Genomic DNA, 26,714 nt, shown 5'->3' on the forward strand with positions numbered 1-26,714 from the left:
CAACACAGGGGTTCCAAAAATGTAATTCACGTTAAGCAGTAGACCCAATTCTAAACTACAGGCAGAGATTTATACATAAGGGTGTTCATTTTAGCATGATTTCAATAACGAAAAGTTGGAACTAAGCTGAACTTTAGAACTGAGGGATAGTTAAATTAAGAAATAACCATGAGAGAATATCATCCAAATGCTAGAGAGGCTTTCAGATGAAAAAGCTGTCCCTCTTCCATATTTTAGACTAAGATATATACTGATGTTTGCCTTGGTTCAATGTAGGCAGAAACAACTAGTTCTTCACCCAAAGTCTGACTCTTCCTCAGTGAAATCTGGCCCATTAAATCATGAATCCTCCCTGTTTCCCATAGAGTTGATAAAAATGAGGAAGCAGCATTTTAGCCTTTTGGCAGTGTGCTCTTTGTGATACAGAGATTGAAAGACAAAGTCTTGTCTTTGCAGCGTGGATTTCCTCCATCATGTGCCTGCTCAGAAGCATATTTGGTTTTGCCAGTGACATTTCAGAGGGGAATAAATAGAACATCATTTATAATGAGATGTGATAGAGTTGCCGTCAGCAAAAATCCTAGTGTTGCTGCAGCTGCTTCTGTCTCTGAACAAATGAGTCTTTGGAATAAATACTAGGGCTGTTTCCTGTGTGGTTTGGGGACTGGGGACCGGGAGAGGCTAGGAAGAAAGTAGTAAAGGCATATATCAGTAATGAGAGAGAATTTGCCCCAAAGACATTTTTTGGTTCCTGCTCTAGTTCAGTGTACAGAAGGGCATCAGTAAGACAGCCTTTAAAAAATTAACTTTCACTTGTCTGTCAGGCATTCTTCTGATAGCTGTCTATGTCGTCAGACCCTCTGCATGTGAGCTGCCTCGCTCCTGCCCTAGAAAGCCAGAGTGAAGTTATCAACACTGGCAGGCATGCTCCTCCCAGCCTAAATGCCCGCCTAAAATGAACACGTCTGCATGCTACCAGCATGCTCTGAATTCCATAAAAAATTAAAGGCACTTTTGAAGCATGGTTCTGATTCCAAGACTTGACTCTTACTTGAAAGATTAACCACACTACTTTAACTGGACACTTAGGTCCATCTAAAAAGGTAGAAATGACTTTAGAATGTTTTCGAGTCTGGTGCCAAGTCAGTGTTAATTGTTGATTTTGTTTGGGTGGTTTCCTTTGTACAGAAGGGTTTGTGAATTTAGTCCTTTTAGGTTTTCCTACTGGACAGGAGCCCTGAACTCAGCCAAGCCTGAATTTCTCATTTGCTTATGTGTGAGTAGCTAAACATTTCAATAAATGGATGTGAATTTATATAGGTGGAAAATTTGGTTTAGATTCCAATTTGCAGACCTAAAATATCCTCATAGCATTTCTTTGCCTTCTTTTGGTTTATGTTCACATTCTGGACCTGTAAAGAAGATATCTCTCCATGTTAATAATAACAGATCTGTAGAACCTTTCACAACACTCACATAAAATATTGACAAGATCCATAAAGCAGAAAAGCACATGGTACTCTTGTCTTCGAACAGATGAGGAGACTGAGGCACAGAGAAGGTGGTTTGTGCCAGGCTGCTCTGCAAGGTGGCCCAAGAGAGCGCTGAACCCACCTCTCACTCAGGGTCCTGGCTCTTCGCAGTTCACCTTTCTCCCAAAAGCATAAAATATATAAAAATATGCAGTGATCTGCAACCTACTATCCAAATGGGAACTTAGACCCACACATTCATTTTAATATTTCAAAATATTTGTCAATATTGGACCACAGATGTTTCTCGTTCAGAGCAGTGTGTGAGAAAATTGGGTTCCACAAGCCAGACAGAAATCTAAAATAGGCATTGCATTGTCTGCTAACAGAAAACAGACATGTAAGTAGCCCGGGGATATGTTAAATAAAGTATTATTTCCACTTGCTAGCTCAGCTGTTGTTGAGGCATTGAAAAGCTATAAAAACTCTTAGGTTTTATCTCCTCAGTTGCTATGTAGAAAATGAAAGCTTAGGAGAAATTTTGGGGGCAGAAGTTTGCGAACCTAGACCCAGATTCTGCAGATATCATAGTCTTGACTTGGTGTCAGGACTTGGATTGAGTCAAATGGTAAGATTAATGCTTTTTGCAGCTGTGAAAATGTCATAATTGTGATATACTGTGCTAATTCTTTTCCTCTGATTTCTATTTCAGTGTTTAAATGGGTGAGAAGAACATTAATTGCTCTCGTTCAGGTCACTTTTGGAAGAACCATCAACAAGTGAGCTGCATGACATTAGTTTTTGAATTTTTGCCTTACTCTTTGCCTTAGTAGTCAAATTACTATACTCGCGGTATAGTAGCCGGTGATCTCCCTAGCTGAAGGTTTTGTATTTTCTCATGTTGTTTTTGCGATGATTCTAAGATTGGATAGGGAGACAGGTTTCTGAAATAATTTCTCCCATAGAATGCATGGTGAACTAGATGATCAAAGCTTGAGCTAGCTTCAGCATTCTGGCTGAAAGGGTCAGAAAATGCTGTTCTGTAGGGACACCGGGCTGCCTCACTTGGTGGAGCATAAGACTCTTGTGGTTGTGAGTTTGAGCCCCATGTTGAGTGTGTGGAGATTACTTAAAAACATAAAATTAAAAAAACAAAAGGAAAAACCGAAAAGTTCTGTAAAGTTCTCTTGATCACGATGACCAGTATGAGTATCTTGGGCACAGAGTTTTTATGTTGTATGATGGGCATCAGTTTTAGGCTTAGACTCTAACCCAGAATGAAAGTAGGATGAGCAGCACGTGACAGGTATTTATTTGGAGGGAAATGCAAACCATAGGTTTTTTTTCCAAGTTGGGGTAACATTAAAATGGTAATTGCTCTAATTAGTTAACATCTTAATATCCATCCATTGAGATATATGTGTGTTTCATATAACAGTATTGTAAGCCATATATATATTTGAAGCTATAGTCCATTATCCATATACATAAGAGTTTAACTATCCAGTACTCTTCGAGAGATAAGCATTATGACTTCCTGCACAATAAAAACATGAGTCATTTATGCTAAAAGAAAAGGGGGAAGAAATCACTTTTTTGTACAGCAAAATATTTTTCAAGATGAAATTATCAGATTTTCCCAAGTGAAAGATTAGTTGTTAAAACCATCATAATAACCTTGTACGTATGTTTATCATATAGATCATAAATTTTTAAGGGAAACATAGTGAAGAATGGGTTATCTTCTTACTCGTTCACAAATAGAATATACTGTCCTTGTGGTCATAAGCAAAAGTTTACTTCAATTTCTAAGATCCTAATAGTGGCTTATTTAGGTGACTTAGTATCCTAGGCTTGTGCTTTAATCAGAAATATGGCCTGTATGACTTACCATTTCAGTCTAACGCAAACCTCTTAACTGTTACATGTAGACAGGCCTTAGATAAAGAAAATTCCACAATGGTCCTATATTTCTCAGTACTCCAGACTTGCTAATTTATTTTCCTTTTCGGTTTCAGCAAATCATGCATACTTTCCTTGCTCCTATCTACGATAGGGGCTCTTATAAAATGAGCAGCTGCGGTTTGTGAGCAGTGAATCCATTTGGCAGTTACTTTCATGGGACTTGGAGGAGAGGCATCACGTAGAGGGTTTTCAGGCTGTTCATTTCAATGGGCTTTTTATGAGGTAGAGAAATGATGGAGCACCTGGCCCTTTGCTATTTTTGCCTTTAGCAGAGAGGACACATCATAAAATTAAGCAGCAGTACAATATGTGCCTCTTGCCTTGTACCAACTATAATTTCACATGCCAGAATTGATTCAAAAGCTTCCTATGGTTTTGGCTAATTGAGAATCAGACTTAAATTGGTAGAAAATACTTAGGTGATGGCCTTTTGTAAGAGTCACTTACCTAATTTTAAATTGCAAATTGAATACTTAATTTCTTACTTAATTTCTTGATGTAGTGCCAGTGAGTAACTCAAAGCAAGAGTACAGAAAAAAACCAGGTGTCCACATTTTTTTTTTAAGATTTTATTTATTTGACAGAGAGAGAGACAGCCAGAGAGGGAACACAAGCAGGGGCAGAGGGAGAGGGAGAAGCAGGCTCCCCGCTGAGCAGGGAGCCCGATGTGGGGCTGGATCCCAGGACCCCTGGATCGTGACCTGAGCCAAAGGCAGACGCTTAACCGAGCCACGCACTGAATTGCCCAGTTCTAAGCAGTATAGGGAAGTATCTTAGGAGACATGCAGGTACAAACAGAATTAACATAGTTTTGATTCACGGTGGAGTTTAGACATCAATAGTAACTGATTCCTGTGCAAAGTACTAGGGCTTGAAATCTCTATTTCAGATACTATTTCTGAAAACCTTACATTGTCTCTTTAAATGGTTGGGAAGTCAGATTTTTGAAGGGCTTTTTGATTTATTATTCATGAATTGAGCTTGAAATTTCAAATCTTTCTGGCACTGTCAAGATGATTCTTTCCCCCTTACCCTCCCCCTCCCCCCCGCCAACCTCACCACTGCTGTTGGGCTTTTTGAGTTGTGTTGTCTCTTGACAGCAGAAATCCTAGAATGGATTAGCATTTTACTAATGACTAATGAGATAGGGTTATGTGAAGAGCTGGATAACCAGATAAAAGCCATTTATTTGTAACTGTGCAAGTCAAATGTCTGCCCAACTTTCATTCCCAGAGAAACGTGGAATACTCTAGATAGCAATGTATCTTTTCAAAGGCCTTCACTTTAAGGTGAAAGGTAGTATCTTGGGGCACGTGGGTGGCTCAGTCGGTTAAGCCTTTGCCTTCTCTTGGGTCATGATCTTGGGGTCCTGGGATCCAGCCCCGCATGGGGTTTCCTGCTCAGTGGGGAGTGTGCTTCTCCCTCTGCCTCTGCACTGCACCCCTCCCCGCCCCGCTTGTGCTCTCTCTTGCTCACTCTCAAATAAATAAATAAATAAAATCTTTAAAAAAGAAGAGAAAGATAGTGTCTTTTTTCCCCTTGCCTAGTGAGCGTGTGAAAAGCTTACTCTGGGTCAGAGCACTCTGCCCAGCATGATCTGCCATAGCAACACCAAGAGACAGCTAGTGAAAGAGCCAGGTTCTTCCCCCAAGACTTCAGGAGCTCAGGGAAGCTTCCCAGACCACTTTTAACAGTCTTAAAATGCATTTATGTTTTCAGTTTGTACCACTTCATGGAGAAATTAGTGTACTAAGTACCGTGCCCAGTTAGAGTAGCTGCAAGCTTCAAACCAGTCGGTCTGCTCTAGGTTCTTGTCCTTGCATATTGCAGGGTACTACATGGCAGGCAGACATTTGGAGAGGTTGGTACCAACGGAAATGTGAGCTCACGCAATGAATGGTCATCCAATACTGCCAAAATAAACTACCTTTCGGACCCAGGGTTTAAAAATCCAATTCCTAGTTTATTCATCAAACATTTAGATCAGGCTGTATCTTCACCTACCCATTGATAAATGCCTTTTGAGAATAGAGTATACAACTTCTAAAACCCTCATCCAAGAAATATTTTTCTCTTAAAAGACAAATCCGGGACACAGTGAACTGGATTTTCAGTGAGCAAATGTTGGTTTACTACATCAATGTTTTCCGGGATGCTTTTTGGCCAAATGGGAGATTGGCGCCAGCGACCACAGTCCGAAGCCAAGAACAAAGTCAGGCAGCAAAACAGAGGGCACAGCAGAAGCTGCTTGAAAACATTCCAGGTGAGGGCTGGCTTCCGACCCTGAAAAGTAGAGATAAAGAGCAAATGTTAACCCTGTTAAGGCGTTTTTCACTTATAACTCTCAGGAGACTTTATTTACAACAAGAAAAATGATCACACTTTTTTTCTTTTAAAACATGTCCTTTGCTAAGAAATTATTACTGAGAATCTTAAGAACAGTAGTGGTTATAAAATGCTTTAACTAGAAAAATGTTTTAGGGCAGATAATAAATTTTGTACTTTAAAAATCCTGCTGAAGTACACTGTTTAGAGAGGTTAATTTTTAATTGGGTAGCAATGTATTAAAATTGTAGTTTGTATAAATGCCTTCTGTTGAAAAATTCTAAATGAACTTATTTTCTCTTTAAATGTTTGAAAGAACTAATCGTTCATGTTCCTCATGCCCCAGTGCCCTTTATCTGTTGCGTACATATCATGTACCGTCTCCTTCACTGGATATGCATGGATTGTGCACTTTATCAGTAACAGCATAGAATGTAAACTTAATCTTCCAGATATGCTTCAGAGCCTTGTTGGACAGCAAAACGCCCGTCATGGTATAATAAAAATATTCAATGCACTGCAAGAAACAAGAGCCAATAAGCATCTTTTATATGTGAGTAATTTAAAGCCAACCAGAGGATCAGCTATTAATTCAGTTTTACGTTTCTTTTCACATATGGGGGTTGATTTAAACCTTTGCATAGTTAATCATTCTTGTTACTTGTAACTCTGAACCCATTTATTTACTCTGCTTCATCTTTGTCTGTCAGTTTTTCAGTTTGGTAAAAGAAAAAGAGAAAGAGTGCTTCCAGCGTGTGCAACTTTCTCATTCTCTCATGTGAGAGAAGCATGTGACATTTTTGCATGACTGCTTAATTTTCTTATTTCAGGAAAGCAGACTGTTTCCCGGCCATCTGTCTGATTATAATTAGCAATATTAACTATTGATGATGTGATAATGGCAAAGAGACCATGAAATGAATCAATCTGATATTAAATGGAGTTTATATAATATTAGTTCCATTCATCCGAGAATAGCTTGTTCTTGGAGAATCATCTCAGACCTAAAATGAGACTTTTCTCTTAGACATAAATATTTTGAGTAAATCCTTAGAGAAAAAAAAACACACACACACACATTTTCCTACTTTTTTTCTTCTTCCTTGGTTCAGGTGCTGATGGAACTGCTGCTAATTGAGTTGTGTCCTGAGCTGAGAAGTCATTTAGATCAACTAAAAGCTGGTCAAGTTTGAGACTGCACAAATAAACCACCAGAGAAATGTCTGTGTAACAATAGACATGAAATACTTCCCTCTTTTCCACAGAGGGCTTGATTGAGAACCATACTGATTTCTATGTTAGTTACCTCCCTCTAGTTTTGTGTGACGTGAGCAGAATTGGTTGGAGGGGGGTACTTAATGCTGTCATAGGCAACAGAAAAACACACTTCTGTTCTTATTGTTTTTATTTTAATAATATAAATAAAGTTCAACATACTGATTGAAATACAAATGTTAATATGTGATAAGAACCTAGGAAATATTTTAAATATTTATGAAAACAGTTTTGTTTTAAAATGAAGAACTATGACTATTGTACAGTTACTTTCCTCACTGAGGACTCTGAACATTCCTGTATTATTTCATGTGTATTGAAGAACATTGTTGTGCAATGCTTTGTGGAAAGTTATCGTGAACATTTTATTGTCTTTATTTTTACCAAAGATTTCCCATAGTTTGAAGCATTTGAAGCAATAAAATATAAAAAATGAATCACTGAGGTGCTTACATCTCAAAAACAAGGTTGAAACACTTTGGGCAGTTCAAATATTTATCAAATACCATTTTTTTTTTGGTAAAAAGCACTATGTACATAAATACTTCTGCAAGGAAGTACAAAGCTGGCTGCCTTTCTCCAGACACAGAATGAATATGTGAAAAATACGATTTTTAGTGTGAATGAGAAGAGCCAAATTCGTGCTTGAAATGATGTGTTGGGAGAGTGGGAAAGGAGCTGAACTTTGAAGGATGGGCAGCAATGAGATAGGGAAACACAGGTGGGAAGTTATTTCAGGGACACGAGGGACTTGATTTATCATCAAGTCTTGTGGACTCCTCGGGGTGTTGGGTGAGATCCAGGCTACAAGTGTCGTTTTGTTATTAATAGTGGGGCCATGAACAAGTCAATCAGTTTTCACCATCTATTATGCAGTGCTAATAAAACACTTTCCCTTCTGTAACTGCCCCGCCCCCCCAGGAACATTGAAAGCAAAACTGATAGGCAAAAATTCAGTCTGAAAGCCATGAAAGAACAATACTGTATCTGTACTAAAGTGGTATTGATTATGGCATTGCTAGATCTACCTGCCAAGTCCTTGATGTGGAATGTAAGTTCTGAAAGGTAAACGACTGAAAATTAGTAAACCAAATTTTATCTTTGGGCTTCTTTCAGTCACAGCTCTTTGATCCTTTTTTCAAACCAGGATGATATTTGACACGTCAGGAAAATAAAACAACAACAAAGTTGGCTGTTTGTATGAATAAGAATCATCCTTCAAAGGGATGTCGAAAAGACATTCAGATAAGAGAAGCAATGTGAGATCACCGAACCCTGGGAACTCATCCTAACACAGTTACTGGTAATGTCCACCTTACGCGCAATTAAACCACAGCTGTTAAAAGTTTATATTGCACATGAGAAAAATAACTATTTTGAGCCCTCAGTCTTTCTTTAAGATAAATTTTAACTTTTTCATGAGATAACAGCCACAAGTACCAGCTTTATGGTAACTACAGTAAACTGGAATTTTAAATTTTATGTTGGATTCACTGAAGACAGTTAAGCGTAGTGTATCAGCACATACGACACCTGTCAAATTCCTACATCTGGGATTTCTCAGACCTGTGTTTTAATGGCAGTTACAACCGTGGGCTTGACTTTGGGATGAAGAAAGACATCTATTTAGCGTGCAGTTAAAGCCAACAAGCACCGCCTTATTATGTTCCTATTTTAGGATTCCTAAAAGCTTACGGGACTGGATTCAATGTGGAGAGAAGAATACTGGCTGGCAATTTAGATCGTCAGATGGTTGAAGGAATATTATATATGGATGGTATTAAGAGAACAAGAGTGAAGCAAGCGGGTTTATATTGTAGAAGGAGATTTAAGCTAGGTATTATGAAATCTTAGTCATGGACTTGATATATTGAACCATTAAGTGGGGGAGAATAGTCTTGAGGAGAGGTTTTAAAAGAAAAGGATTAGTTTTCAGGGATGGTTTAAGTTTATATGTCTTAAGAGATTTAAGGGAGAAGTATGTGATCCTTTGAGGGTATCACACAGATCTAAGTCTATGGAAACTGCTTTCCTTTATAATAGAGACAAAATGAAGTTCAAGTAATATAGAAAAACCAGAGCACAAAACAAGAACAAGTAATTTTCTGCCATACAAAAACTTCTTCAGTGACTGGTACATGCGTATTAATTATACTAAGCTGAGATCTTGTTTAGATCCTCTTCTGGAAAGGATGATTGTGATTTATAAAATAAAGCCACATCAGCTTAGTTATGTCCACAGAGAAGGTGTTGTGAAGGTATCTTTAAGACATTGTTTCCAGAAGTACACTGCTATACTATCTTGTCCATCTGGATCCTATGATTTATATTATCAACTTTTATCTTCATAGGTCTCATTAATATAAGGAGCCGCTCGCTAATTAAATTTTCAGCACATTCAGTTATGGTTTTTATATTGATAGATGATTTAATTGAGATTTTTTTCATATTTTATCTTGCTTTGAAATGCATCTAAGGTTTTTTAAATCTAGAAAATGAATCTAATCACAAAGAAACATCTTGCTTAGCTGATTATCTTATCAGGAATATAGCAGTGATTTTACTCATTAAGATCTCTAAGGGGAGATGTGGAGAGGCAAGATTCTAAGCAAATTCTTTTTATTTATTTATTTATTTTTTTATTCTTATGTTAATCCCAAGATTCTAAGCAAATTCTTAAACCTACTTTTTTTGAAGTTTATAATAAGTTAACCAATTACCTATAAGAATTTCTCTTAAGAATACAAGATGTCCCAAAAGACTTAGTGCAGTCTTAGTTTTAATTTCTTCAGAAGTATCAATGCTACATGAATTTATTTAAAAACATTATTTGAAAGTTTATTTAAATTTTTTTATTTATTACTTTTGTGAACAAGTGAACACGTCAAATAAAGGAACCACAAGGGCGCCTGGGTGGCTCAGTTGGTTAAGCGACTGCCTTCGGCTCAGGTCATGATCCTGGAGTCCCGGGATCGAGTCCCGCATCAGGCTCCCTGCTCGGCAGGGAGTCTGCTTCTCCCTCTGACCCTCCTCCCTCTCATGCTCTCTGTCTCAAATAAATAAATAAAATCTTTAAAAAATAAATAAATAAAAAATAAAGGAACCACAAAATGAAAGAAAAAATTAATAATCTATCCAAAATTCACAAAACTAAGGGTGAAAGAATTTAAGGAATTAAACTTGCAAGTGGTGTTTTTTATGTTTGTAGCATTTCTATTTCTGAAGGAATTACAGCGAAGACTGCACTAAGTCTTTTAGACACTCTATTTAAAGAAAAGAAAAAGGTATTTGCTTTGTGGAATGGTTTTCCGTATTTGAGGTGATCTAGGCCGGTTTGTAAGCTAAGAGCTAGATCTTTAAGGGCTCTTTTTGCAATCTGATCCTATAGCTAGGTTTCAAGTTGCAAAATTAGAGATTTAAGAACGAAGGTAACGTCATCGGTAAAATACCCAGGATAATGTAACTTGGGATTCAGAAGATAACAAAACATAGCTCCTATAAAAATACACACATTCTGAGGTGTTAGGGTTGATGATCTTTGTTGAAATGCATTATGGTCTAAATTCTTTGACGAATAAGTAAACAGTGAAGTTCATCTGCCAATGCAGCATTCAGACGACAAGCCTGAAAGTCAAAGATAAAGAGTCCGTTATTTAGATACATTTTGCATTGTTCGGTCTTACTAGAACTTTATAAAAGGCTTTGGTTTGTTTTTAAGAACTACAATGAATTTCAAGGGAATGTCTTAGTTATGACACATTTCTATTTTGATCTCTTGATAAAGGAAGTTCAAATTAGCCTATGCAAAAAAGATCACACTGAAAATAACCATGTTACTGTCACATGAAAGAGAAAACTTTATCAGTGCCAAAGGATAAAGGGAATTTACACACTGATGATAGTGTTCTGGGTTATGAATTATTAAAATAAATAACATGGAAAACATTGGCATTTGGTCTCAAACTTGCTATTATCTTATTATATGAATAGCAGCAACTATGACAATTTTATTTTAAAATAACATTTTATTATGATAAAGTAAATAGCAAGAAGTAATAGTGAATATAACTGCATAGAATGTCAAGAACTTGGAGGAGACATCGGAGGTTATCTCATCCACACCTGGCTCCATGTAGTAGTTGTCCCTTCAAGACCCATGACAGTTGGTCACTAGATATTTGCTTGGTTGCTAAGTTGCCATCTTATAGGAAAAACTGTTGTTTTTGTTTATTTCCCGAGCAGTTGTATTAGAAGATTTTTCTTTATACTAAGCTAAAATTTCCCTCTGTGTACTTTAGAATCAATGAAGGGGTCCTAGGAGAATATATGAAGCTGGTTTCGTGGAGACCCTGAGAGGCAAAGTAGTTGGCAGTCGCCTCATATGACAGGATTCCAGACCCTCCACTGGCATGCTACTTTTGAATTCTCTACATTTTTAAAAGCATCCTCTGTAAAATACAATGGCCAAAATTGAGTAATGAGGATATTATCTCCTACAATGTGGAAAATAGTTTTAAGATTACAGTCTGTTTGTTTGGCTGTTTTATTTGGGATGAATATATACCACATTTCAGAATATTTTTGACCCAGAATTTTCTCTGCTTATATTTATTTAGAAAGGCCATGATGGATAGCACAGAATCTGAAATTGACTTGGATTGGAAATTGGTATAATATAGAGCATTTAGATTTTTTAGAAAGTTAGACAGCTGTTTTTCTTACTGGTAGAATGGTGTAGTGGTAAATCTCTCAAACATCAGTTGTATTTGTATACTGTGTTCCTATATTTATGTGTTGATATGGGCTTAATGCTCTGGAAATTTTAATTTTAAACAATTTAGGGTTTCCAAAATTGCTCGCACATTGGAGTCCCCTGGAAAGCTCATGATTTGATTGTTCTTAAATAAGACCTGGGCTTTGGAATTTTTAAAAGATCCCCAGGTGATTTTATTTTATTTTATTTTTTTTTTAATTTTTAAAAGATTTTACTTTTTTTGAGAGAGAGAGCAAGAAAGAGCACCAGCAGGGGGTGGGGGGAAGAGGGAGAAGGAGGAGCAGACTCCCTGCTGAGCAGGGAACCGGGGTGATCCCAGGACCCAGGATCATGATCTGAGGCGAAGGCAGATGCTTAACCCACCGAGCCACCCAGGCGCCCCTCCCCAGGTGATTTTAATGTAGACAAGTTTGGGAACCACTTCGGTACTATGGTCAGATTCAGGCAAAGGACTTAGAAAACTGTACCTTCCCTTGTTCCCCTGCTCCAGCTAAACAGCTTGTGTACCCACGAATTGCTTTATAAATTTTAAGAAGACATAATTGTAGTTTGGACTTCATGGTGTCATGGACCTAAGGCATGCACAGTTTTTATTGTATTTATTTTTTTAAAAACTTTACTTGCAGTTACTATTCATAATGATTCCCCCTTTCCCCACTTTTTAAGTTGCGTGATTTTAGAAGTGAAATTCATTTGGAATCTAAAGCACATGAATTGAAACATGAAAAGTCTTACTTCAGCTGATTACACCAAACTCATGAGTGAATATTCCTCCTAAGTGTGGTAGATGTCATACATAATATTTTTAGAAAAACTGTATTTCATTAAGGTACTAGAATGAGAATAGATTCAACACTTCTGGGTGGAAGAAGACATACATGGACATTCTGGCTTTAAGGTCTTGGTGCTGGGCCTTAGGCTGTAGAGTAGCAGAGTGAGAGGGAATAATTTGCATCAAAATGGGACTTTTATCATCTGAGTTTAATTATGCTAATAAGAATCTGGCAGAATAGGGGCACCTGGGTGGCTCACTTGGTTAAGCGTCTGCCTTCGGCTCATCATGATCCCAGGGTTCTGGGATTGAGTCCCTCGTCGGGCTCCCTGCTCAGTGGAGAGCCTGCTTCTCCCTCTCCCTCTCCCTCTGTGCTCTGCCTACTTATGCTCTCTCTCTCTCTCTGTCAAATAAATAAATAAAATCTTAAAATAAAAAGAATCTGGCAGAATTGTCTGCAAACAATCCATGTGTCTGACAACCTCTCCTAGACAGGTTATCTGCACAACAGTTAGGTAGGGGAAAAAAAGTACTAAAATCTATAAAGATGTTCAAGTCTTAACTAAAAGCTCAGAAATTTCTATTTGGGTCCATTTATATAGATTTTCAGACTTACTTACTTTAGAATAGTAGTGTTTAGCTGTTGCTTCATCCTTTGTGATACCCAAGCCAAGCTGAAGGCATCGGGCATGGTAGAAAGATGCCATGGCCATGCCCCTGATGATGAATTCCGGGAGACAGTCCGTGACCTGGGCTATCAGGGGGATGTCATGAACTTCATCGTAGTCAGCAATCCTGTTGTGATGTTTAATTGTTGAAATTAAAAAGGACATTGTTTTGGTTTACATATTTACAAATGACATGTTCAGAGATTGTCCTTGTGCCCAAAGTGATTTCCTTATTTCTCCCCGTTTGAGGACTAAGTTGTTTGTTATATGGTGAAGGGTAAATATAACAGTTAAAAACCAGGAGAAGGCGAACTACCAGAGTGGTTACGTCACAGCTTCTCTGTGGTAATACTTGTCAGGCTTAATAACCACTAGAAAACAAAAAGGTTTCTTTTTTTTCTTGTCATATTAATATTTTAAGCTTAATATCACTTTGCAGATTTAAACAATGGGGAAAAAAGCATTTTCTATTTCTTTGGATCATTTATTCAAACATTGACCTGAAATTTGCACTTAAGTCACATAGGATCAGAAAACATATTAAGTAACTAACACATCCATCTTTGTTAAAAAATGGGCGATACAAAGAAGTCCTCCTTTATCACCCCCACACAAGTATGGAGAGTTGTGTGAGAATGAGATCTACCCGTAAGATTATGGGGAACAGGAATGTGCATAATAATGGGAAGTCTGAAAGATCTTAAGAACTGTTTAAAGTCTTGGTGTTCACCAGATGGCTACTTGGAGATTTGGGTCTTTGGGGAATCACACTTTTAAGTGGCCATGACATTGGGGGACGGAGGGTGGAACCAGGCTCTTCCATCCTACATTGTAGATGGCTGCCCCACCCTGGGCTAGCGAAGAAGAGGGGGGCCAGGAGGTGGCTCCATCATGCATTATTGGGAGGGAAACACAGTAGCATGGCCTTAGAGCCTCTCAAGAGGACATCCACATTTGTTTTTCCTGGTATGTTGCTTTTGTAAGTTATGAGCGAATAAATGTAGGAAAGTACATGGGTTCAGAGAAGAGAAATCTCCATATAATTTATAAGATGTTAATGTTCACGTCTTTTAACCATTATGCTCATTTTACAATCTTTATCAAGCTATCTTGCAATTGTGCAGTTATAGAACATGTGACTGAAGAGTATAGGAAGAAATTAAAACATTTAATAAGCATTTCTGATATGCTAAACTATGTTAAGTACTTTATTTTTTTTAAAAGAATTTATTTATTTATTTGGCAGAGAGAGAGACACAGTGAGAGAGGGAACACAAGCAGGGGAGTGGGAGAGGGAGAAGCAGGCTTCCCTCTGAGCAGGGAGCCCGATGCGGGGCTCCATCCCAGGACCCTGGGATCATGACCTGAGCCGAAGGCAGACGCTTAACGACTGAGCCACACAGGCGCCCCTGTTAAGTACTTTAGATACACTATTTTTATAATGCTGTGGAAGCATGTTGTTCTTTATGAAAAAGGAAATCGATGCCCCAAAAAGTTAAACTTGATTAAGATCACTCAGCTGGCATATAGAGCAAATAGAAATCCTGAACTGACGGCATAGAATTACACTATTCAATATGGTAGCCACTAGCTACAAATGGCTACTTAAATTAATTAAAATCCAATGAAGCATAACAGTTGGAGCCTCAGTGGCACGAGCCTCATTCCCAGTGCTCAGTAGCCATCCTTTTCAGTATTGCAGCAAGTTCTATCGAACAGACCTGGCATAGAACATCTAGTAGGAGGTGTTGTAAATACTTCCATCCGGCTTATTTACCTTTTGGAAAATGTAACACACTTAGTAAAAAATTTCATCTTATAGTAATACTCCACGAGATTCCCTTGAGCATAGACATTTCCACGTTCTGCTGCTTCCCGTAAGCACCGCAAGGCGGCTTCAGTATCCTGGTGGATGCCTTGTCCATAAAAATACATTAGTCCAAGTGCACCCTGGGACTCCAGATTTCCATTGCCACATGCTTCCGAGTGCCAATAAAATGCCTAAGAAAAAACACAATTTCATCTTATTTATTATTCACCAGGCAGAATTATAAGCGAATACTGGAAAGAAAAAAGATCTCTCATTACAAGATAGTACTATTAATTAATTAATCTCTAGGAAATAGTTCTAGCACCTTGAGTGTATTTTAGGTTAGCACCGATTTCACATACCTAGAAGAGAGTGCTAAGGTGAGCCCACCTGTTTTCTACCTACAATGTAGGTTAGGTCACAGTCTAGACAGTTCAGCTGTCTCAGGATTCAAGATTTTTACATTTTTCCAGAGGAAGGATCGGGAGGGTGGGAAGTAGGAGGTAAGTGTCTGCTAGGCTTTGAGACACACCAGCAATGAGGCATACCCGGAAGAGGAGAGCTGCTGATGCTGAGGGACAGTCAGCTCCAGGGGATCTCAGAGATGGCGCCAATCGAGATCAGAGGCCACCAGGTTAAAAACTGCATGTGGTCACAAGCACATTTGCTCAATATGCAACTACAATGAACTTGAATTAGTTAAAAAAATTATTTCCAAGTGGCTGCTCAGTTATCCGAAGAGGGTCTTGGTTGCTATGTGTTTCTTGTAAGTTTAATGCCTCCTACAAGTAGGACTTGGCTCTACATTTCCTTCTCCCTATAGGATTTCTTGGAAAATGCCTCAGTCATTGATGATTAAAGAGATGATATTTCTGTAAAAATCCTAAATGGATTTAATTTGTTGCTACGTTTTTGTGTGTGTGTGTGTTGTGTATTTTACTTATTAGGCATCGTTACTTTCTCAGAAAAAATTAATTTTAATTTATTCACATGTAAAAGGATTTGGGCTATATTTCAGGACTCTCAGTTTTCATGGTATAATAATATTTTGTATGTGTGCCTTTTTATAGCATTCAAAATGCTGTCACATCTGTGGACTCTTTTGGTAGAGGTGGAGACGAATAAAGCATGAAATGAGCTCTGAGATCCTAAAATGTGAACTTCCTTTACATTTTAAAGAATTATAAGAGATCTTTAAAACTAAATACTCATTCTTCACCACCCTCCATTCAAAAAAGAAATAGTGAAATATTAATCTACATGTGGTGCTAACATTAAAAACAGATCAGTGTTACCTTTTCTAAGTCTTTAGGCTCTTTTGTTGAATAATACAATCCTAGGATACTTTGAGCCTTCACACTAGCTTTTGGATTTCCATTGTCTGCAGCAAAAAGCCACAGTCTAAAAAAGAAAGGCAAGGCAAGTTATTCTTTGTGTCAGCATTTGATTTAAAAAAAATCTTGTTCTCAGGTAACACTACCTTTCAGCTTCCTCATCTGATCGTTTGACGCCTTTCCCTTCATAATAAGCTCTTCCAAGGTTGTAGGCAGCTGCAAATTTTAAGTGTCTTGCTTTGGGACATGGAGAATCAACAATTTTCTTCATATATTCCACTCCTTTTTCCTTCCACAAAGGAAAAGAACAAACAAAAAACCCTAGTTTTTAGTTTTACCCAAACTAAATTCTTTCTCCCAATAATATTTTAAAGTGTTCACCCTCTGACATGATGTTTGATGTCAGGACTTTGTGCCCAGACAGGATGGTTGTGCTTTAGTCTGCAGAGCTGGAAAGGAAGGGGGTGGGGGGGATACATCTACTGAGGAGGCATTCCCAGAGCTCCAAGATATAAGGCATTTCCCTCATTTTATAGCTTCCAGAGTTGCATTATGTTTCAATATGGTTTCTTTTCTTCTCTCCTCCCTCTGACCTTATAGCCCTTATTCTGCATGGGCATAGTTTTTAGAACTTATCAAAATATTTGAATAGCTGTAACTTCTTCCACATTTATAATTAGAGTGCATTTGTGAGCTGCAAACACTGTTTTCTCTCCTCAAGCACACCAAGTATGCTCAGTGATAATTTACACCCAATATGCTAATCTTCATAGGACATCTGCATAGTCACAAAGAGCACACAGAAGACATTGCCCCCTCCAAAAAATCCATCAGACACAAACTTTCAGACATCACTCCAAAGAAGAAAACGTTTGACCCTCAAACATTTTCTATATACTACATTCTAGCTTTTATCCTTCACTGCTCTCTCCCAAGTTCTGTTGCTGGCCGAACACCACAATAATAGAAGATAAAGGTGTTTGCCTTCTACTGAGTCCCAATTTATAAGGATTTATTTTTGTGAATGTGTGACATGGGTATCTGCCTTTTTTCCCCAAACCTAATAGTAAGAGGGAGCTTACTGGTAGTCAAGTGATGTGATTGTGTAAATCCTTCCACAGATAGCAATGTCTAAATCTGGAGCAAACATTAAAAAATAACCAACTTTTTAAAGTAGGTTCCCAAAAAAACCCCAACTTTTTAAAGACACTGGAAGTTTACCAGACCACACACAAGTTGGAGGAGAGATTCCTCTTAAAAACTGCAAATGGAAGGGATCCATGAAGTTCAGTGAACCCCAGGCTGGATAAACAAAGTAGCTTTCAGGCATATATCATAGTCAAACTGCTGAAAGCCAAAGAAATCTTGAAAGCAGCCAGAGAAAAATGACACATCATATACAGGAGAACAACTATATAATTAGTGCATCTTTTCTGACTGCAAAAGAATGAAACTAGAAATAAATCACAAGAAAAAAAAGGGAGGGAACACATGGAGGTTAAACAACATGATACTGAAAAACCATGGGTCAAGAAAGCAAAGAAGAAATCAACAAAAGATGTGGAGACAAATGAAAATGAAAACACAACATTCCCAAATATTGGGATGCAGCAAAGGCAGTTCTAAGAGGAAAATATATAACAATGCAGGCCTACCTCAAGAAACAAGAAAAAGCTCAAATAAACAATCTAACCTTACACCTAAAGGAACTACAAAAAGAAGAACAAAGCCCAAGGTATGTAGAAGGAAGGGAATAATTAAGATCAGAGCAGAAATAAATGATGGACTGAGAAAAATGTCAATGAAACCAAGAGCTAGTTCTTTGAAAAGATAAACGTATGGCAACAAATTGAACAACCTTGAAGAAATGGATTAATTCCTAGAAACATACAATCTTCTGAAACTGAATCAAGAAGAAATAAAAAATCTGAACAGATTGATTACTAGTAATGAAATTTAATCAGTAATCAACACTAACAAAAAAGTCCAGGAACAGATGGCTTTACAGGTAAATTCTACCGAACATTTAAAGAAGAGTTAACACCTATTCTCCTCAAACTATTCCAAAAAATAGAAGAGGAAGGAAAGGTTCCATATACATCTATGAAGCTAGCATTATCCTGATACCAAAACCAGACAAAGACACCACCAAAAAAGAAAACTGCAGGCTAATATTCCTGATGAACGTAGATGCAAAAATCCTCAACAAAATATTAGCAAACGGAATCCACCAATACATCAAATCAAGTGGGATTTATTCCAGGGATGGTTCAGTATTCACAAATCAATGTAATACACCACATCAACAAAACAAGGGATACAAGTCATATGATCATCTCAATAGATGCAGAAAAAGCATCTGATAAAATTCAAAATCCATTCATGATAAAAACTCTCAACAAAGTAGGTTTAGAGGAAGCATACCTCACCACAATAAAGGCCGTATATGAAAAACCCACAGCTAACATCTTACTCACTGGTGAAAAACAGAACTTTTCCCCTAAGATCGGGAACAAGACAAGGATGTCCACTGTCACCACTTTTATTCAACATAATACTGGAAGTCCCAGCCACAGCAATCAGACAAGAAAAAGAAATATTCATTTTGTAAATATGTTAAACTCCCTATTTACAGATGACATGATACTATATGTAGAAAATCCTAAAGACTCCACAGAAAACTACTGGAAGTAATAAATGAAGTCAGTAAAGTTGCAGGATATAAAATTAATACTCAGAAATTAGTAGTATGTCTATACACTAACAACAAAACAGCAGAGAAATTAAGAAACTCCATTTACATGGGGTGCCTGGGTGGCTCAGTAGGTTAGGGTCATGATCCCAGGGTCCCTGCTCAGCGAGGAGTCTGCTCCTCCCTCTCCCTCTGCCCCTTATGCTTATGATGTCTCTTATGTGCTCTTTCTCTCTTTCAAATAAATAAATCTTAAAAAAAAACAAACCCAAAAGACTAGTTCAGTTAGTATACTGAAGTGTGCAGAGATGGCTGAGGAGGTCAGGTCCAGGCTACCGAAGGAGGTTTCCTAACGTTGCTCATGTTGTTACCTCCATCGGAATGCCATTCCTGACCTTATATGCTGTTCTTGTCTCCTGAGTCAGCCCATGTCAGCTGTTCTGTGAAAACTTCCCCGTGCCCCCCTCCCCATTTGTGCCCAGTACGCGTATCTGTCTCAGTCCAGTACTCACAACAGCACTCATAGTTGTTCTCAGACTATGCGTTCCTTTTCATACTTACCTTTGCTTCCCCAGCATCTCAGACTGTTCCTGCCTCCTAAATGTTTGTGGAACAAAAGAGTGAGTGAATAATACAATGAATCCAACTAAACCAGAGCTGCATAAGTCACAGGAGTAAGCACGTACCTCGGGGATGGTAAGAGTAGGTGCTCATAGTGCAAAAAATAGAGACATATTTTTTTTGCTGCTTTTGTGTCCTTTAGGGCAATTCCAATGATGACAGTGACCCCGGTGAATGGTACCAGTGCACAAAGAAACTGCTGCCTTAAGTAGTAGGATCTGTGTGTGTTTTGAGCATTGGATTTGTAGGTGAACTAGATGTGGACTCAAAGGGACCAGGAGATGCTTACTAAACATCAAGGGAGAGATAGGCAGTTGGCGGTATGGATCTCAGCATGAGGTTCTGGGGTGAAGACAATTTGGAAGTCTTTTAAAAGTATAGGTAATGTTAGCTGTGGGGCTGGATGAACTGAGAGAGTAAAGGGGGGCAGCAGGGGCCTAGGTTCTGACACACTTCAACATTTAGAAGAGAAGCACCTAGCAAAGGACAGAGGGGCAGCTATGGAGAGATGAACAGGGAAAATTATATTCCAAACATAGAAGATTGGGGTGCCTGGGTGGCTCATCCAGTTAAGCGTCTGCCTTCGGCTTAGGTCATGATCCCAGGGTCCTGGGATCGAGCGCCGCATTGGGCTCCCTCCCTGCTCCACGGGAAGCCTGCTTCTCCCTCTGCCTGCCACTCCCCCAGCTTGTGCTCTGTCTCTCTGTCAAATAAATAAAATCTTAAAAAACAACAACAACAACAAAACCCCCAAACAATAGAAGCTGATGGAAAGAGGCTTATAAAGCATGGGAGAGAATCTTAGACACCGAGAGGAAGATGTTTCAAGAAGGGTATGGTCAACTGTGTTCAATTCACGGTAAGGGCAATGTAGTCCTGCATTCTACATGTTATTATGCTTTTAACAGGCTAAGCTATAAATAGGTTAAAATAAAATATCTTGTATTTAATGGAAATATTCATTTTTTCATCATTTATTTCATATGCTATGATTATAAAAGAGTACAAATTAAGAATTTCAGGAATTAAAGTGTAGTCCCCATTGTTAACTTTATACAACATAAAGTCAGGAAGGAAGACACTGGATGCTAGTGCCTTCTGTTACTTTACATGTTGTTCAATCTCGTTGACAACCTGTGAGTTAGGTGAATGGGTTTTATTTTGTATGCTGCCTCCAGTGGATTGAATTGGTAATGTCACCTTAAAGCTGTATATTGATTAAAATTCTGCTATGTCTGGATACAGCTAGAAAGGGGGCCGTGATCAATTATCCAGGATGGCCATGGCCAGGGGTGCAGGGAAATGGCAGATGTATCTCTAACTTAGGTTTATTTATCCTCATTTTACAAATGAGGAAACTAGAGCCCAGAAATAATTTCCCCAAGATCATACTGCTTGTAAGCAGTGAAGTGAAGATTTGAAAGCCTACGACTTTTCACAAATTGTTAATAGACCATTATGGATAGAGCAGCTTTGCTAGTGAACACAGAGAAACGAACTTCTGAACATCTTTGAAAAATTTAAAAGTAAATTCCCAATTCTTATTTGATAGTGTGTGAAATTTCCTTGTAAGATGAGACCAAAAAAAATAAATAAAAAATAAAGCCCCCGAGGAACAGAAAAAATTGTAATACTGATCTCCAAACCTCATAGCTTAGTTTATTCTTTCTTTTATCTTCAAACATGCACAGATAAATGAGGCCTAGAAATATTATTATATAAAAATTATGCAGCTATTAAAATGAAAATATAGATTATATTTATTGACAAGGAGAAGGACATTCAAAATACATTGTTAGGTGAAAAAGGATATTAAAAAACATTATAGTGTGGTCCTACATTGAAAAAATGTATACACACACATATATACATACACACATATATATACAGATATATATATAATTTTTTGCATGGAGCAGTACATGGAAGAATATACTTTAAAATAATAACCAGATTTATATTTGATAGCAGAATTTGGTGATCCTATTTTTGTTTATTTTCTAACTTTTTTCCATGTTCATGTAGCTTTGGAATAATTTTTTTTTATTATGTTAGTCACCATATATTACATCATATATTTTTGATGTAGTGTTCCATGATTCACTGTTTGCGTATAACACCCAGTGCTCCATTCAGTACATGCCCCCTTTAATACCCATCACCAGGCTAACCCATCCCCCCTCCCCTCTTTGGAATAATTTTTAAAAATAAAGGAAAACATTTTAAAAGTGTTATTGACAGTCAATGGTAGCAAGGAGGGGGCAAAAAGAAATTTTGTTTTTCACATAAATGTAAAAATGACTACTGCTATCCTTTAAACGCTAAAAGGACAGATACTATTAAAATATAAGTATAGAAATATATTATTAAAATATAATTTTAATTCTATTGAATAATCCATTAACAATGAGATCTTAAACACTGTGAACAAAACAGTAACTTACAGCGTCTGTAGGTGTCCCCAGCCCGTCATAATACATTACTCCTAGCTGGTAAGTTGCTTGATGGTCTTTTTCCTTGATTTCTTCAAACTGTTCTAATGCTTCTTCATACCATCCCTAAAAGCTCCCAGGAAATATTGAATTATTTTTATTATTACCTCAAAGTAATCCCAAATACTTAATTCCCACCTATATCTAGCTAGGAGCACCAAATATAACAAAAGACAACACATTTATGGAATTTGCAAGTATGGCATTGACAACAGTCAACATACTATAAAATCAATAAAATAGACCTGAATATGGCAACTGAAGGAAGTGACCAGGAAAAATATGGGCGAGACTCTCTTTGGCTTTCACTCGTACTTTTGGATATTGCCAAACTTCTCCTAAAATGATAGCCCAGCCTTCTGCTCAATCCATCCTGCTATATCCCCCAGCCACTCCTGGAGTTTGGGACACTTCAGAGTTGGGGCCAGAGCATCAGAGAAAATGTGGACATCAGGATATCCACTATTATTAAATATCCACTATTATGATGGCTCATGTCCTCCAGGGTTGCAGTTCTCCAGCTAGGGAGAAGACATGGAAAAACAAATGTGATTCTCTAAAATTATCTTTCTCCCCTACTTCCTATAGAAACCTACATATTTTAAGGCTCCTTAGCAGTTCTATGATCTGATGCTAAGGTGTGAAGGACTAATGGGGCTTATATCTTAATCCACCAGGGAAAATGCCTTGCACTGAAGACTAAATCCTTTGTAATCGTGGAAAGAAAGTCTGTTACTGAACTGGAAGGTTATTACTTAGGAAGAGCAGACCAGAGAAAAACAACTTCTGGAAGACACAAAAGCACCCGAATTCCTTTTTTCATAAACTATAATGAATCAACAAATTGATAAAACTAATAAAAACTGCACCAAAATACTAAGAAATATTAATTTTAAAGAACACATAATAATGAGTTAATGACCTAGCTGTTAAGACTCATTCTCCTTTCTGGCTAATGTTTGGCTAGATGTGAGAGAGCTGGAAAAGTTAGAATACGCTGTAGGAAGGAAGAGAAAGGAGGTCCTGTTAGTTTTCATGATTTTCAATACAATCTACATGCTGGAAAATCTCAAATACATACTTTCAACCCATACTTCTCTTTGGAGATCTAGACTCTTAATGGCTAAGTTTCTACTTTGAAACCTGTCTACTTGGATGACTAATGGACATCCGAAACACAATGTGTATAAAACCTGAACTCTTGATTGTCCTCTCAAAATTCACCCTCCCCACTCCTCTGTTTTTCAGTCCATGATGCTCTCATTTGCACCTCCAAAATAAATCCAGGACCAGCTTCCACTGCTGCCACTCTGGTCAACACCAGCAAGCATCCTCTCTTGCCTGAAGTAGTATGATTTCTCCCCTAAACTGGTCTCGGTTCCATGCTTGCCTTCTAATCTGTTCATCACGGACTCAAAACCCTTGGATGTCTTCTTACTACAATTTAAACAAAGCTCATCTAAAGCCATTCTCTGCCTTGCTTATTACCACATTGGTCTCAATTCCTAGAGCTCACAGAGCTCCCCCTCATCTCTGAAACATTGCATTTTCTCCCCCTGCCTGGAATGCACTTACACCGGGCTGTGTGCCCTGCTCGTTGCCTTTTGAAGAAACTGAGACTCTAAGAGTTGAAGTCTTTGTGTTCAAGGCTACACAGTTAACAAGTCGTAGGAATCATACCTGACCCGATGCCCAAAGCTGAGAGATCATTCTCTTAACCTATGCTAGCCTCATGGTGACAGGTGCATGATGAGTCCTCAACAAATATTTGTTGCCAGAAGAAATGATGGCGCCATCAGATTTAAGAGCAAGTGGGATATAGGTTAATAGCTGCCCAAATAGTGAGTGGTGAAGGGATTGGGGACAGTTGGTCCATTTTCACATCTGCCCGTGGGGGTCAATGAAGGATTGCTGCTATATATATTATATGCTTTGCACAGTTTCTCCTATATCTGCCCCTCAGGATGCCTCAGCATAATGTGGAGAAAGAGGGAAGCTCCCTCCTACCTCTAGAGAGGAACATATAAAGCCTCTAAGTACTAGGTAAGAATCAGGGTCTTTAGTTGTTATTCATTTGAAAAAATTTTATAAATGATATTATTTGGGGCAAAAATATAAAAATTATATTATATATATAAGTGTACATTATATTTTTAATTTCTAGTATGAGAATGGATTATATGCCAGAATGACTCCTATAAATGACTCCTTAGAACGACTTTTATGGAGGAAGGTCAAATATCTCCTCAATCTTGTACTTAAAGCCACAACCAAAGCCTAGGGAATTTACCAGAATTCCCTCTGCATAACAATGTAAGGAACTCTATGGGAAATTTTGCTATGAGAATCCAACAAGAGCATTATATGATATGAAAAACAGGAAAAATGAAATAAGATAAAAACAGAGAGGGAGGCAAACCGAGACTCTTAACTCTAGGGAACAAACTGAGGGTTACTGGAGGGGAAGGGGGTAATTGAGCGATGGGCATTGAGGAGGGCACTTGATGTAATGAGTATTGGGTGTTCTATGCAACTGATGAATCACTAAATTGTACCCCTGAAACTAATAATACACTATATGTTAATTAAATTGAATTTAAATAAAATTTTTAAAAAGAAAACAAGCAGGAAATGATACCTCTTCAAAATATAGTTGGCCTCGGAGGAAATATGCCATAGCATCCCCTCTTCTTATTCTTTCCTTCAAGAGCTGCAATGCCTTATCCAACAAATTCGCATGGCTGTAACGATCTGGTTTTTAAAAGGTAAAGAATTCCATCTTTATTCATACGATATGAATTTCCTCTCTTGAAGTCATGAATTATATAGAACTCATCTGGCTCTGTTTATACTAGTTTCCTTCCTAGTTCTCATTCATAAAACTGGCCTCCTTAGCTCAAGGGAAAAACATGATCACTGCACCTAACACCGTGCCTTGTATAATCATAAAATATGTGTTGATTGGTTCCCAAACCAACCCTGTTTACTACGAGGCAGGAGCTCTAGCAATGCAGTCTGTGGGTAGTTCTTTATGCAAAGCTACCCTGTGGATTAGTGAAATTCTTAATTTGAGCTTTAATTAGAACTACTCCAACCAAATGAGCTAGTAACCATTCCCAATTTAGTATTAGTAAGTCTACAGAAACAAAAGGGTAGCTTTAAATGCCAATTTGAAGTAAAGTATGGCATTGTTTTCTTTAATAGAAATGACATCTGGCTTCTCTTTTCCAGAAGGGTGTCCTAAAGTCCTAAGAGTAAAACCAGGATTGGAATCTAATGATGAGACTTCTCCACTGATGATTTGCTACCAGACGAGCAGCAATTTCTCAGATTCTTACAGGAAAGCTAAAAAGGACTGTAAAAGTTAACCACTTCCTCGACAGCAGTTCAGACTCCTATTTCTTGTCTTTTTTTCTCTGGTGTACAGAATTGACTTTTAGTGAGAATATTATCAGAATTTGTACCAGTCTTTTCCTTCCTCCATTGGAAGACTTTTGGGTTCTTAGCACCATACTGGAATAGAGAGGTATAAAAGGGGTTCTTGGGCAACTTCTCACTGGTCAACTTCATCCTGTTTCCACAATGTGTATTCTGTAAACATGAATAAAAAACAAGATAGTAGAAATGTCTTCTTCCAGAAAAAATGCAAAAAGACTCCATTCTCCCTTGGCACTCGTTATAAAAAGCAACCTCCCCGCATTTGCCTGGGGATAGGGCAGCAAACTACCAGCTCTGGGATGTGCACATTCTTTCTGAGGAAACCAGGGCCATCCGTAGCTACGAGAGGCACAGCATGGGATGAATGATGAGAGCCATTTGCAAGTCCTCTCTGGCTGTGAGTTCACATCTGCAGTGGCTTATGTCACCTACCACACCTGCCACTAGCAGGAATTGGGGACCCTGCTCATAGAGTTCTTGTGCACTGGTACTTTGCCTTGTAACTGAAGCTCATGACACTCATTCATTTCAGATTAAAGCATCTGTCTCTTTTACCTGGGAATACACTTTATTTTAGTTGTGTTGTTCAGTTTTATCTTCCCGTCTGTATTGTTTTGCCATGTTATAAGATGGATCACAGTTGAATGGAAAATCAAAGCCTTCATATAAAATGTAGAGGCCACCTCATTTGGGATGAAGGAGTCCAGGGTGGCCCAGGCTGAGAGTAGTGAGACAGCAAACTCAGTTGTTGCTATGCTTGTTTGTTTACTCCTTGGCATTCTACTGTTACAGCTGACTTCAACCAATCAGGAACAAGCTTCCAGTAAAGGTTCCTGATTGGTGGTGAGGAGAAGAACTCAGGAGTTCTTCAGTGTGATTGGAAAGCTGCATTTATACTATTATGTGAAACTATTTTGGACAATTGCTTCATTAAGAAGAATGAAGTGCAGAAAAGGGAAATAATTCAGTATATCAGGGAGAGAAAAAAGAAAAACAAACCACTGCAGTATCTTTGTCATTTTGGAAGAACCATTTAATCTTTTAAAAAGTCAGCTTCCTCATCTCTAGTTTGGACT

General features: G+C 38.0%; 2 protein-coding genes across 8 annotated transcripts in view; one reads left to right on the top strand and one right to left on the bottom strand.

The window, feature by feature from the left end:
- Window positions 1-7,202, top strand: part of SNX25 (sorting nexin 25) — a 133,855-nt gene extending 126,653 nt beyond the window's left edge. For all 6 annotated transcript variants that reach the window (XM_081807672.1, XM_081807679.1, XM_081807668.1 and 3 more), the window contains 4 exons: window positions 2,185-2,251; window positions 5,519-5,700; window positions 6,215-6,315; window positions 6,875-7,202. In XM_081807672.1, the coding sequence (XP_081663798.1) occupies window positions 2,185-2,251; window positions 5,519-5,700; window positions 6,215-6,315; window positions 6,875-6,955 (431 nt within the window). In that variant the 3' untranslated portion in view covers window positions 6,956-7,202. The remainder of the gene's footprint in view (window positions 1-2,184; window positions 2,252-5,518; window positions 5,701-6,214; window positions 6,316-6,874) is intronic.
- LRP2BP (LRP2 binding protein) overlaps window positions 5,380-26,714 on the bottom strand; it is a 31,582-nt gene continuing 10,247 nt past the window's right edge. The window contains exons 2-10 of one of the 2 annotated variants that reach the window (XM_081807732.1): window positions 25,665-25,791; window positions 24,839-24,951; window positions 22,153-22,266; window positions 16,542-16,684; window positions 16,357-16,462; window positions 15,029-15,252; window positions 13,204-13,378; window positions 10,549-10,661; window positions 5,380-5,720 (exon numbers count right to left, since the gene is read on the bottom strand). In XM_081807732.1, coding sequence (XP_081663858.1) covers window positions 10,596-10,661; window positions 13,204-13,378; window positions 15,029-15,252; window positions 16,357-16,462; window positions 16,542-16,684; window positions 22,153-22,266; window positions 24,839-24,951; window positions 25,665-25,770 — 1,047 coding nt within the window. In that variant the 5' untranslated portion in view covers window positions 25,771-25,791 and the 3' untranslated portion in view covers window positions 5,380-5,720; window positions 10,549-10,595. The remainder of the gene's footprint in view (window positions 5,721-10,548; window positions 10,662-13,203; window positions 13,379-15,028; window positions 15,253-16,356; window positions 16,463-16,541; window positions 16,685-22,152; window positions 22,267-24,838; window positions 24,952-25,664; window positions 25,792-26,714) is intronic. The other variant, XM_081807738.1, reaches the window with a different exon arrangement.

The sequence above is a fragment of the Leptonychotes weddellii genome, chromosome 2, assembly GCF_054177405.1.
Source record: "Leptonychotes weddellii isolate Sample4059 chromosome 2, ASM5417740v2, whole genome shotgun sequence".
Lineage (NCBI taxonomy): Eukaryota > Metazoa > Chordata > Mammalia > Carnivora > Phocidae > Leptonychotes > Leptonychotes weddellii.